The 14,560-nt window shown below is 35.6% G+C and overlaps 2 protein-coding genes across 2 annotated transcripts in view; one reads left to right on the forward strand and one right to left on the reverse strand.

Annotated features, from left to right (window-relative positions):
- The window catches only part of LOC135212256 (uncharacterized), a 68,648-nt gene extending 66,251 nt beyond the window's left edge, over positions 1-2,397 (forward strand). The window contains exon 4 of the mRNA XM_064245699.1: positions 1,375-2,397. Coding sequence (XP_064101769.1) covers positions 1,375-1,787 — 413 coding nt within the window. The 3' untranslated portion in view covers positions 1,788-2,397. The remainder of the gene's footprint in view (positions 1-1,374) is intronic.
- A 4,726-nt stretch (positions 2,398-7,123) lies between these two features.
- Positions 7,124-9,814, reverse strand: LOC135211797 (zinc finger protein 226-like). The gene has a single exon (XM_064245008.1). It carries the CDS (start codon positions 9,812-9,814, stop codon positions 7,124-7,126), a length of 2,691 nt encoding a protein of 896 aa, XP_064101078.1.
- Between the last annotated feature and the right edge of the window lie 4,746 nt (positions 9,815-14,560).

Raw genomic sequence — 14,560 nt, forward strand, 5'->3', positions numbered from 1 at the left:
ATAATATATCTTGTAAGAGGCTTCATGTCGGGAGGCAGTTTAGTCCTGGACTAAACTCGACTACCATCCCCGCTTTCCTCCCTCGTTATAGGAGAGAAGATGAGAGGACACTTCCCTGTCTCATTCAGGGAATGTTCCCCCAGATCTGTAACTAGTCCAACTTTAGCACTTATACTTCAGTCCGGACGCTGCTAGAGGGCTCAGGTGTTAAACTAAGCCCTATTCCCTTCGGCCAGGTTGTCCATGAAGGCACCAAAGGATGGACTCCCTAGGATGTTAAGAGAAAGCCCTATCTTCTTGAGATGCTGCAGCAGTGACGTCTTTGTGCAAGAACTATGAACATCAGTGACGAAGTTAGAATCATTCGAGGGCAACACAGCTGTTGATGGAGCATCTCCATTAAAAACAGCTATGTCTTTGGGAGAGAGGGCATGATCGATTCAATGTTCAGGACTAGTGTTACACCCCTGTGAGGAAGAAGTATTTACAAAGGTCCACACCTACGAGCAACATGATAAAAGGTGATGGTTAGTATCCCTGTAGAAACAAAGTAGCATTTGCATTAGCAGTAAAGTACTAAGAGTAGTTCAACTTTTGTGTGAAACATCAACATGGTAAAACAGCAAGCTCCATTTATATCCTTATATGCATAGGAGGGTACATAATGTATTTAGCAAAGGAAAAGCAATAACAGAAATAATGAAGGAGTTCACCTGTGTCATGGCTTTCTTTGCTTTGCATGCACAGGTAATATAAGAAAAAGATGAAATATGTTTCATGAGAGAGAGAGAATTGCATTTATCTAAGTACTGATTCTATGTAAATTTAACATATACTATATATATATATATATATATATATGATAATTATATATATCTAATATATAATAATATTATATTATGTATATATATATATGTATTTATATTAGATATATGTATATATAAATATATATATATATTGATATTGTAATATTATAATATATCTTATATATAATATAATATACCGATCATGTACTATTCTGATAAAAGAAAATTTCAAACCATAATAAACAGCCATAGAACAAACTCACACAGATGTCAGATGTCACGAGTTATCACAGGATGCGGCTTCAAAAACAAAATTTTCTGTAAATTCTGGATTCTGACATTACTATTCATAAGTCATCCACAAGCACTAAAGTTAGATGCATTCTCAAATTCAGCTGACTGAGGTCATGTTCTCTATTCGCTCTTATGTGAAAACTCACAAGTAAGTACTACCTGTAAATTTCAAATGTTTCAGGTTGGATAGAAGGGATGTCAAGTAGGAATATTTAGTACATGAATAACTTATGAAAGTAACGACCCCTCATACCTATTATTTTTCTCCTTACAGAGACGACAGAGCCAAGTGCCACTGGTCGAGTTGGCAAAAAAGTTGCAGAGAAAACTCCAGTTCGACAACTGGGCGTCAAGAGTGCCTCGTCTGGAGGTTCATGCCCCGTACCCTCGAAGGTCCCCTTCGCATTCCTCAGCTTCCTGGTACTCCACGGACTCGTGGTCCCAGGTCTGTTGGCACTTTCGACACAAGCCGTCGAGGCAACCAGCCTCGTGGTCCTAAAATTCACGGAATCTCCAACGACGTCAAAGACAGACCAGCCTCCTTCAGACTGCCGTCACGGATTCCAGCCTTCGCTCGATTTGAAAAGAAAGGAACTCGCCCTCCCTCACAGCCTGAGCTACGACTGCTGTCGCTCCTGCTGCTGCTGCTTGATGGGAGCTCAGTCTCTCAGTGGTCTTCCAGAGTAAAAAAATAAATAAATTAATAGATAAATAAAAAGGCGAAAGATATAACACAACAATTACAATATTCTGTAGTTTAGTTTACTCATATTTCCAGTGCTCTATCTCTCTCTCTCTCTCTCTCTCTGTCTTCTCTCTCTTCCAAAGACTATGTGAATTCCTATGTGATTGTCAAGTAGAAGTATAATTAATATATTTAACTGATGCTGTATAGAATTTTATATTATTAACTGTTGGAGGTGGTTTTTTTCTCAGAAGGGATGATATTATAACCCCTTTTGTGAGACAGAACTGAAAAATCAGATTTTATCGACTTTCTGAGCACTTGGATGATGTCGCTTTGTATGTATAAATTTGTATGTCTATAGAGTTTTATGAACGTTTTGTATGCATATTTGCGGTTGGCGGTGTTTAGAAAATGTCATGTGCTTTCTTGGCGATACTTTGAACAAGATAATGGTGTTTTTTTATTCATATATTTTCCTGCTCGGGGAAAAGCATCCGTACGTAAGTGCTTCCGTGAAGTGCGGTAGAAGAATATTTAAGAATAAAAAAAGTGTATGTTTTACTGATGTTCGCCTTATTATGTCTGTATGATTATATATATATATATATATATATATATATATATATATTATATATATATATATATATATATATATATATTTATATATATATATATCTTATATATATATATATATACTATAATATATAACTATATTATATACTATATATTATATATATATTTATATATATATTATAATTTTATAATATATATATAAATTATCTTCTCACAAATATACACTGTATATAAATATGAATTATTATCATCTACCTACCTGTGGTGACAGAATAGTTGCTTTAACACACACATTTTGCTCTGAAGAAAAAAAAACAATGAAATTTCCACTTATAACTCCATAACTCTTCAACCGGTGTCTAAAAACAGAAACGAAAGACTTTTAACGAGAGAACCACTTCTTGGCTCTGCAAGGAGATGAGCATCTCAACTGTTCCAAGCAAAACAGTTTTCCATATCAGTTCTGAAAGTTTACATTCTTGGGGTCACCTGTAAAACGTTTCATGTTTATTTGTACTGCTCGTCGCATATGAACGTGATGTTGGTGTAGAATAAAAACCATATATTTCTATGTTTGGATGTCCAAATCCCAGTTGACAATATTATGAGTGGTTGTGTGATGTCTAGTGCAAATGGCGTTGAGGATACGAAGGTCGGCGCTTTCTTGTGACTGGAAGGAAAGAAGAAAAACTTGTCCTGTTTGCCGTGGAATACCTATTGTTCTCGGATGCTCCAATTTGACAAAAAGAAAAATCTGGGTGTTCGATTTCATTTTTCCTTTCCAGTTGTGCTAGAAGATCTTGTAAAAAAAAATAAAGAAAATGTTCATTTTATCCCTCCTTGTATCAATCAATCAACACACCTCAAGTAAACATATGTATGTATATAAATAGATCATGTGTGAATATTCAGGCTTGTGTGAGATCCTGATTAAAAGTGCCATAATGAACATGTTATATAGATATATTGTATGTATTAAATATGTATGTACTATGACCAAAAGTGTGGATCATAAATATTATACATGGAACCAGTTAATGCTGTCTTTTTCTAACATTTAGGGTCATTTCTACCTGACTTGAATAACTGTCTGGTTTAATGTCATACTTTTTATCAGTTTGTGGGCTATATATTACTGAACATTTTCATCCTCCTTGAAGTTGAATCAATACATGTACGGTACCCCTCCAAGATTAGTCCTAGCATTTGCATCGCTGCATATTATTTATGAATCTAGCCTGTGCTGTCCTTGTACTCAAAAAGATTATAGAAACAAATCTTGACATAGTTTAACACCAAGTAACTATTGACTACACATACTGAGAAATCTCCATGTTTTTCAGATAATAGTCTATCCTTCAATGAAACATGATTAATGAAACAGAGGTTGAAACAGGTCTGAGGAGAAAGCAAAGTAAGTATGCCTTTTCCCGTACAAAAATACACGTGAAAAAATGCACTTTGCTATTGCTTTTATCGTACAGAAACTATAATTTTCACATATATATTTTGACCAATACAAGATCAGAATAGTAAAGGAGGCTTCATTTTCATTGAATTCTATCTGATTCATGTCATGAAACAGCAGTACGTAATTTCATTTGGTACTATTGTCTATTTTGGCGGGTAAGATGAAATCTGAATCATAAAGAAAAGGGGAGGGTTATCCTATAGGCCACAAACAAAAACAGTAACCTTGAAATTCTACTCAAAATACCATGTTTAACTTAAAAGTTACTACATACTGTCTTTGTTTTGCTGGTGACTGAACTGTGAATTATGTACATTGACAAGTACGGTATATAAACAAATCGGTTATCGCCACTGGTTAATCTACCTACTACTACTACAGGCAATAGTCTGCATATCTTATTACATGCCTCACTAGGGGTAATACATTAAAATATTTCAACCTTTGTACTATATATCAGCATCTCAGATGTCTGGTGTCCACTAACCTAACCTTCATCACAGTACTATATGTATATAGTTTGGTAGCTTGGGGTCATCTTATACCACCAATATGAGCTAAAACCACAAAAGTCACTGAAATTTGTGGGTCAGTTTGATCGAAAAGTCACCTTATCTGTTGAAATATACGGTAATTACCCAAAGGGCTGCAAATCTGGGGTTAATTTGACACCATGCTTTCTGAAAAGGCTTTCAATCTGTACCCTTCCTTTTGGTTAGTGATAAAATCAGTGCAACCTGTTTGAGGTCATTTGTACTTCCTTTACTGGCATACTGTTCTCCAGTGTGGATGTCTGCTTCTGCCAGAGATTTATCACTTTTAACTAAAGTGGGTCGTAGTGGTAGGTTTCTGTTTCCTAACACATAGTAGCAGTTATGACTTGGACCATCAATGGATAGTCTCGTTTGTCATTTTTTTCATAAGTTGTATTTCAACAGCGATCTTTTACATTCACAATTGATCCCTGATCCCCTTTACCTGCCTAGAGCAACCAGATTTGCTGTAGAGCAGCACCAATATGCAGTATACAGGCAGTCCCCGGGTTACGATGGGGGTTCCGTTCTTGAGACGCGTCGTAAGCCGGAAAATCATCAAAAATCCTAAGAAAACCCTACTTGTAATGCTTTGGGTGCATTGAAAACTATGTAAACTGCATTCTTTTTGCATTTTTTTCATCAAAAAACCTTCAAATATTGATTGTTTTGCATTTTTGGTTGTCATATTTCATCTGTCAGACGAGCGTTGCAGGCGTCATAACCCTGGAAATCATTTCTGATGAATATAATTGAAAAGCGCCTTAACCTTGGAACGTCGTAAGCCAAACCCGTCGTAACCCGGGGACTGCCTGTATACGCCTGGCTGTCAAACTTCTCAGTTCCAGAGGTCTTTTATTACTCACATTGGATGTGGAACAGCCTCCCAGAGGATGTTGTGCAGTTGGAACTTCAGAAGTTCTAGCAAATATGCAATGCATTACTACCCTAATATGTACTATCTATTCTTCTTGAATTTATTTCAAGTCAGTGGCCCCTGTGGGCATGTTCCACATGAATAGGGTTTCATCTACTGAATAATAATAATCTATTATCCATGGATTCCAATGCCAATTCTCTCACTATTTCTCACTGAATCTGATATAGCAAGGTATATTTCAAGTCGGAAGCTTATAGAAATCATTCCTAATGGTTGCTGAAATCACTATCTTTACAGACAGTAATAGCATATTTTACAAAATATAGCATTGCCTTTCTTGAGGGACCGACCTATTTCCAAAAATGCTAATGCAAAAACTGTTAATTTACATCACTCAAGGCTACCTTTACAAATCTAAATACTAAATCAAACCCTAAAGCTTCTTAAGTTAATGATATGAAGACTACACTGACATCAGTGTCCCTAAAAGAAAAATTTCCAAGCCACTGGAAATTCCAAAATAGTGGCCACTCTCCACAAAGAGCACTTGTCTAGTTAGTGAAATTCAGTTTTATCACTTTAATATTAAGTGGATTGACCCATACACAGTTTGGTGTCTCATTAGCATTTCAGATCACAAAAAACTACAGTACCAAGTTACAAAGTTACAAACATAAGACATGTTTACAGCGCATGATCAAGTTTAAATGAGTGCTGAAATCAACATGACCAAATATGAAATCCACTGACAGGTTGTCTTGATATTTTAAAAGGAATAACAAATACAGTAGGCAGTCCCCAGGTTACAACGGGGGTTCCGTTCTTGAGACGCGTTGTAAGCCGAAAATCGTCATAAGCCGGAACATCATCGGAAATCCTAAGAAAACCTTACTTTTAATGCTTTGGTTGCATTAAAAACTATGTAAACTGCAATCTTATTGCATTTTTCATAAAAAAAACCTTCAAATATTGATTGTTTTGCATTTTTAGTGTCATATTTCTTCTGCCAGATCAGCGTTGTAGGCGTCGTAACCCTGGAAATAATTTCTGATGAATATAATTGAAAAGCACCTTAACTCCGGAACGTCGTAAGCCGAACCCGTTGTAACCCGGGGACTGCCTACCTTGTTTCCTGTGAGTATCCTGCATGTTAGGAGGCAAGTCTCTCAATTCAGTGAGATTATATGAGGACTTTCAGATTACATTTTCAGCAACCTCTGAGTACTGGAAGGATGAAGAACGCAATCAGTATCATTTATAAAGAAAGCAAGACCACATTACTCTAAATTATCTGGATATTGAATTATGAAACATACTGAATGTGGGGAAATGTATTCTACGTAATGGCATAAAATAGTACTTTATTTACTGATTTAATGTATTTTCTATAATTATTGAGCAGTTTTTAAAAAAGATTAGGATAGGTAATTATAATGTTACTTCAAATAAATTACAAGAAATACACTAGTACATACTATAGATACTATGTACAATACAATTAAAATTTGTGCTTAAAAGTTTCAAATAAAAATTACATACATATGGAGGCCTTCCATATTATATATAGCTGCTCAAGCAGATGTAAAATGAGATTTCCAAAAATAAAATTAATTTCCTTATACGTATGTACAATATCATCAGTTTATATAGTAAAAGGTCCCCAACTCCACACACCACATTAGATCACAGAGGAAATAAATACCAGTATGTATTATCACAAGAGACACTGCCACAGAGACACCTGTCAGTGCAAGGGTTCTTCTTGTGCATCCTGGGAGCTGCTCATCGCAGGATCAGGCGCATGTCAAGCTCAGGGTTTGAATTACAGAATGAATCTAATTTTTTAAATCAACATTTTTCTTCCCACCCAAAAGATGTTCAGTGACTACTTTCAATGCTAACAACCAAAGTATCATTGGATGCTGGAGAAACACTTTCAACTGTAATAAACTCTTGCTTGATATTTTGCTCCTTTTTACTCTTAATTGTAGAACCTTGTCCTTTGTGACATTTTTTGATGTGGGCTTTGACACTTGAGGACTGTGCAAAGGCTGCATAACAAACACTACAACTGAAAGGCTTTTCCCCCGTATGCATTTTAACGTGGTCTTTGAGATGAGATATTTGCCTAAAGGCCTTTCCGCAATCACTGCAAACATAGGGCCGGACATTGCTATGTAGTCTCAGGTGGATATTTGCATTAGACCTAGTGTTGAAGGTTTTGTGACAAACTGAGCATTCGTATTTCCCACAGTTCAAAGGTTTTATACATGGAACACAATCTTTGGTTGATGTCTCCTTGTTTATTATGCTATCTGCCTTGGTATAACTTGAGCCAGTACATTCTTTGGCCTGATTAATAGAATCAGCAGAACAGGTGGAATTGCTCAGCATATCTGCAGTTTCTTTGGCTTCTTCTGTTATTCCATGTGATTCCTCTTTATGCAATCTTAATGCTTTAACATCTTTGTATTGAAAACCACACAACTCACAAATACCAAAATCGACACTTTGTTGGACATCATGTTGTAAGTTTATGTTTCTTTTTGAACTTTCAGGAATTTCTTTGGATTCTCTGTCCTGTAAATGAGTTCTCATATGATCACTTTTATAGCAAGAATCAATGAAGGTATGGTCACAAATTTTACAATAGAAATTTCTTACATAATACTGCTTGGCAACTTTCACCCTCTTTTTTCTTACACTGACATGCTTGTTTTGTATATGATATTTCAATCTTGATGACTGGTTAAAAGCCTGATCACACAAATCACACTGGTATGGATTTTCCCCCGTGTGAATCCTGACATGACTTTGGAGGTGAGCCATCTGTTTGAAACCCCTCCCACAAAAGTCACAGTAATAGGGTCGTTCACCTGTATGTGTGCGCAAGTGGACATTCAGGTTAGATGAAGTTTTGTAATTTCTTCCACACTGATCACACTGGTAAAATTTACTCCCGTTAGCTTTTTTCACTTTCTTCTTTGTTGATCTTTCCATTTTCCTTGAGTATAAACCGCTTTCACTTGCAGCATCATCACAGATTGTACTTTTAAGTTTCTTTACCTTCTTGAATTTAGTAACCACTTCTTCAGCATCACTTTCCTGATTATACTGAATGGCAGAATGTCTAGCAGAGTCAGTGTGACCATCACTTGCAAACAAGATATCATTATTTTGTGAATCCTGTTCATTATCTTTGTCTGAAGTAACCTGACTCTCATTGATTTTACTAGAAGAAACTACTGACGATGGGTACGCAGTGTACAAAGTACAATTTTTCTCAGTTAGTGTCCTAGGCAACATTATAAAATACCCCTTACCATCCTCTTGTGACTTTAAGATTGTGCCAGATGAAAGCACATCCCGAATAACACCTGGATGAGGTATATTTGTCCCTTCAACCTCTGACAAACATTTTTCTAGGTTACATCTAGCTGCAGATGTGGTCTCACTTGAGCAAGTAGGCAATGTTCCATCAACCTTCAGAGAAGTCGAAGTCTCAATAACTGGAAAATTCAATGTTTTACTTTCCAATCTCGTCTCTAGAGGATGAGAACTGTCTATTTTTGAGACCAGTTCATCACCCATGCAATTTTCTATGAATGAGTTACTATCTGGTGGTTTTGCTGAGGAGAGACTATCTTTTTCATCACTGCTCTTCCTCTTGGCCACATAAGAATAAGTGTCATCAGTTTTATGAACTCTTTGGTGCAATGTCAAACCATTGAGGCGAGAAAACTTTTCCCCACATACATCACAAACAAAAGGTCTGCGGGATAAATGGACGCTCATGTGAATATCTAAAGTAAGCTGTTCACGGAAAATTACTCCACACACTTCACACTGAAAAGGTCGTTCTCCAGTGTGAATCATCATATGACGCTTCAACCTGGACTTGACAGGAAACTTGTCACCACAGACTAAGCAACTGTAAGGCAAGTCACCTGCATGTTTGATGTTGTGTATCTTCAACTCATATTTTGAATGAAAAGCAGCAGGGCATACATTACAAACATAATTTTTCACTCCTAAATGCTTTTTCATGTGAGATTTTAAAGACGAGTTTGATTTCAAAATCTCCAAACATATGTCACACTTGAAGGATCTTTCTGTGTGAATCTGTTTGTGCATATTAAAGTGATTCAGTTGCCTGAATGTTTTGCAACACTGGTCACACTGATAAAGTTTTTCTGAACGATGGATCTCCGCATGTTTATGGAAATCTGAGGAATCAGAGAAGACTTTTTGGCAAGCACTACACTTCAGTTCCTGCAAGTTGTCCTTACTTTTTCTTAAGGATTTTTTAGTTTTATCAACATTCTTTTTAGCCCTTCCCTTTGGAGAAGTGGTATGTTCAAGAAGTGTGCCATATTGTGAATTTAAAGTTTCCTCACTGATATTTGACACATTAAGAACATTTCCTACTAAATTCTTAACAATAATCATAGGTTCTCTCTCAGCATCTTTGTCGTATACTTCAACCTCAACATAATCTGCCGTATCCTCTTCAATGTGCACATCGTACAGCTCAAGAGAGAAGGGTTTTACCAAACCAGATTTACCCATCTTGTCAGCACTGACATCCAACACTAGGATTCAGAACTACGTTCTGTGAGACTCTTGAATACCTCCACCTCAAACAGTACCAAGCATACTTACAAACAATCATGAAAGAAACTCGTAATACTTATCCATTATTGTCGAAATGTGCTCCTTTACTCTGTATTCAGTGATATCATTTGTAAGTCATGAGCATATTCATCTGTTGTCTTCTTTTTCCATTAATCGCCCTTGTATGTGGAAGCTGCATCTGTCAGCACTGACATCCAACACATCAGGTTCAGAACTACTGTTACTGCTTGATGACTCTTGAATACCTCCACCTCTAACAGTACCAATAGCACTACTTATCAAACAATCATGAAAGAAACTCGGTAATACATTATCCATTATTGTCGAAATGTGCTCCTTTACTCTGTGCTCAGTGATATTCAGTTGTCAAGTCATGAGAGTATTCATCTGTTGTCTTCTCTTTCCATTAATCGCCCTTGTATGTGGAAGCTGCGTCTGTCAAAGAAAAATGGATGCAAGAATCACATCTCTGAATACATTTATTATGCAATATGAAATTAAATAAAATTTTAAACATTTCCTAAGTTCCACATATACAAATCTGTAATTTTACTTATGCCATATGCTTGTAAAGGATTAGTTGGCCAAGTAAAGAGTTACATAAGACAAAAGAATCCTTGAATTGCTCCCCTAACATGCATAAGCCAATGGGAGCATTCCTGTGACTCCCTACATCATAGCTCTATTTAATTATTGCTGAAGCAATCATTGCAAACCAATAAACATATGGATTAGGAAGAGGGCTCTCCAGCAGCAATACAGACCTCTAATTTTACTTATAGTGAAGCACTATATCAGCGGGATGTGCTGTAGCACAACTTCAGCCATCTTTCTCTAGTTAAAGATCTACATTTCCAGAGATCTTTGATAACATAGGAATACTAAAATCATTTATATATCAAGTTTGTAGCTAAACTCTCAATGAGAAAACAAGACAAACTAGTGGATGACAACTGAAATAGTTAATTGCTACTGTAATACAATGACTATAAAAGAAGACTGCCTCAAATATTACTCTGCAGATACAGGAAGCTATGGCTTATATGGATATGATAGAGGAATATACATGCAAAAGGGTTAAATTGAGATCATATCATAAAATGTGGATAAGTAGAACAGGAAGAAACTGTTCTATCTGAAATTCAATTTCAAACCCTGTTTTCACACTAAAGTTTCTCTTCCCTATTCATAATTATCAAGGCAGTTCCTTCATCCATAATAAATGCACTAGTATTGTTATCTGTGCATGGGATTTTTTTTGAGTTTTGGAACTGGATCCTTGGGATAAAACTCCAGCCGATGCTGGTGCAGCTACTTATAAAAATTAAAAATTACTGTACTTCCTTGTTAGGTCTCTACATATTCTTTTTTTTTTTTTACATTTTTTTTTTTTGTCAATTTACAACTGGTTTCTCAGAATGTAAAACTTTTCATAATACATTTAATGAGGAGCTCAAGTAGTTTTACAGTTAAATGTAAAGACATACCATTCAGCAGAGTACAGAAAGTTGTCCTAGTCTTGTTTTTCATTCATCAGCTAGGAGGCAACATCAAGCTTCTCCATTTTTCTTTAAAGTATCTATGTTCTCTCAAATATTCTCTCCCTGGGTGTAACACTACATGACATCCATTCATTCTTCAAGAAGTGGGTCATACTGATCATATCCTACTTTTCTGAAGTGCCAATGCTGCAAAATGAAGTATGTAAACATTTAATAATCACCTACACAGAAAACCATGAATAAAATTATCTACTTAGCTTTACGCTTGTACCCTGCTTAGAATTTTTATAATTTGAGGATTTCTCTACTCATATCCTCACTAAATGAATACAGAGGGTAGATTGATCTACTGTTATTTTCTTATTTGTCTTACAAGTTACAACTCATGTGATTTTTCAAAATATGATTCTCACGGTACATAAACCAAAATATGGTATTGCAGATATGAAAATAGGCAAGATAACATAAAAAAAGTCAGCCATATATCTACTGTACCATGTTTCATAAATAATACCTTACAAATTGACTTACAATGGGCTTACACTCCTGTATGCAGTAAGAGCCAAAATAACATAGTATTTCAAGAAGACCCAGTCAACCCAAAAGCCTGAGATAATCATCATATGCAGTACACAAATGCATTTAGTTGATGAATTTAAAATTCTTAACATGCAAAAATCCCAAAAATGTAAAGTACCTTGGATACATTATGCCTACATTTCAGCAAATTAACGAGGACACAAGAACTGAGGTTTTCTCACTCTGGACCAGATACACATGCGCCAGGCTACATGGTACAGCAGGTTTTTTATTCTGGGATTAAAGTGTCTAAGATGATATGAAGATGTAGGTACAAACAGGCAATATAATAGTAATGGGTCTGCATAAGAAAATTTGATTTTCATATTCAAAAAATCAATATTTCAATCAATCATAAGAGAAAATTGGAAGACACTCACAATCATCCTGAAATTACCAGTAAGCCATGAGTCGCTCACGCTATTAACCAGCGAGTAGACAGGAAAAGAACACTTCCATTAGCACCCATAATCTGCTGAGTGTGTGTTCATATTCAGATCTATCTGATGCTTCTTCTTGTGGATAACATTTCTGAAATCATGAGACATATTAAAAAACAATACATTTGCAATCGAACAAAACATTGTATTTAATGTTATGGGATTGTGCATTACTCTGAATCATGTAATCAATAATGCACTATCTGGCTAAAATATCACCCAAAGGTTGAGTGCAGAACAAAAATACATGTCTTTTATTACCCTTTAACTTTCTGAGATTCCAATGACAAGGAATGACATCATGCAAATTTCAACCCTTTGACATCAGGTAGCTTCAGGATGTCATCTAGAGGGAGTTGGTGATGCCATGAACAAAGATACTGTTCAAAAAGAATTATCATTAAAATAAATACGACGGGAAATTCATAAAACTTTTGCCTACTTTTCCCTATTTTTTACTTATAATTTTTTTTTATATGCAATACAAGTAGTATATAGCAAGAACGCAATATCACAGGAAAAGAGAATTATTGTATATCTTTGTGGTACATAAAGACTTTTTGAAACTTTCATACTTTCTTTATAGATTAATTTATGAACAGAAGAGAAATATCTGTTCTCAAAAACTTCAGGGCATTATTCTGAACTAAATTTTGTGCATTTTATCCATACATATAATGCTATACTTAGAGTATATTTATCAAGTTTCTAAATGAGAAAACCCACATCACACTATGAAAAATAAAATATAGCCTGTATTAAAAGAAAATTAAGATTATAAACGGTCAGCCCCACCACAGCATGTTTTTGGACAGAAGAATTTTGATACCACAGGGTAAAGGAAAATCATCATTTGGTAGTTCCCCAATACCTATGCCACGGTAAATTAAGATCAGTACAGTTGCAGCCTAACCTAACCTAGGACATCAGATCCTTATCTGGTGCATGGTGTTACTTTGAAAATATTCATTAAACCTTACAATAACCAAAATCAGAATTTGCACGGACAGGCTATCTTGGGGATCTCAGAATACATCCTTGTATTTAATCTTAGCATATTCTTCCAGCCCAAAAGCCCAAGTTTCCACCTGAGGTCACCCATATTAATAGGATATCGTTCTTGTATCTTTTAATAGTAATTTGTAATCAAAATGAGCGTCAGAAGCATTCGATACAAGTTAAATCTTTCAAATCAGCTGAAATAAACCAGGGGGAACAAAAATTAGTCAATTTTTTCAAGCAGTTTCCGAAATTCAAAATCCCACTTAAGCCTAGACCGGACTGGGAAAACTAAGAAGCTAACCTAACCTAAACAAAAAACTAAGTACCAGGAGTCCAGGCAAGTAAATGCTGACCAGAATATTTATCCCCTTTTGTTGATATTTATGTCTTTTATTGATCTTTATGATATTAAACATATTTTGCTTATGATGTCACGCACCTCCCCAATGGACTGGTACTAAGCGCAGCATCCTTTTTAACCGTAAACTGGAAGTTACTGAAACAGAGGGGCGCAGTAGTAGGCCAAGTCTTCATTGATTCAAGTGATTTTCGTACTATGCATATTAGGGAAACTTCAGACAAACCAAAAAAATCCAATTGGCCTCTTCAAATCAGTATAAAATCAATATAGTAGGTAATACTAAACTATTTCGACCTAGGCTAGGCTATCGCAAGTTTCTTGCCTTTGGAGCATTAGCCTATGCCTACAACCATGCTATTTTATGATTATACACCAAAATGGAAAGCTAGGGTAGGGTAGGATTTTCAGCAATTATAGGCCTGGCCTAGGGTAGGCTTATGCCTCACCTTACGTAATGCTCCCATTACCTACGAAAATCTTATGGTAAATTTCACTTATCACTCCATTAGCCTAAAATAAATTGGTCCATAGATACTATTAACATTAGTAGCTAGTAAATACAATAGGTTAAGGCTAAGTAGTTTGGATCTAGGTCTATTAAACTATATTAGAATAAGTCTAGGCCTAGGTAAGTCTGTCTAAATCACATATAGTAGCTAGCCTAGCCTATATAGCTATATAGATTATTTAGGCCAAAGAGGTCTAATATACGTAGGCTTATGTAAGAAGGACAGCCTGGATTGCGTTAAAACTAACATGAATTGTTTTTATTTATGTGTAAATAAGCTTTGTTGAC

Source organism: Macrobrachium nipponense, chromosome 40 (assembly GCF_015104395.2).
Source record: "Macrobrachium nipponense isolate FS-2020 chromosome 40, ASM1510439v2, whole genome shotgun sequence".
Lineage (NCBI taxonomy): Eukaryota > Metazoa > Arthropoda > Malacostraca > Decapoda > Palaemonidae > Macrobrachium > Macrobrachium nipponense.

Bases quoted from the DNA above. Each gene is read 5' to 3' on its own strand.
- LOC135211797 (XM_064245008.1), bottom strand. From the start codon at position 9,814: ATGGGTAAATCTGGTTTGGTAAAACCCTTCTCTCTTGAGCTGTACGAT.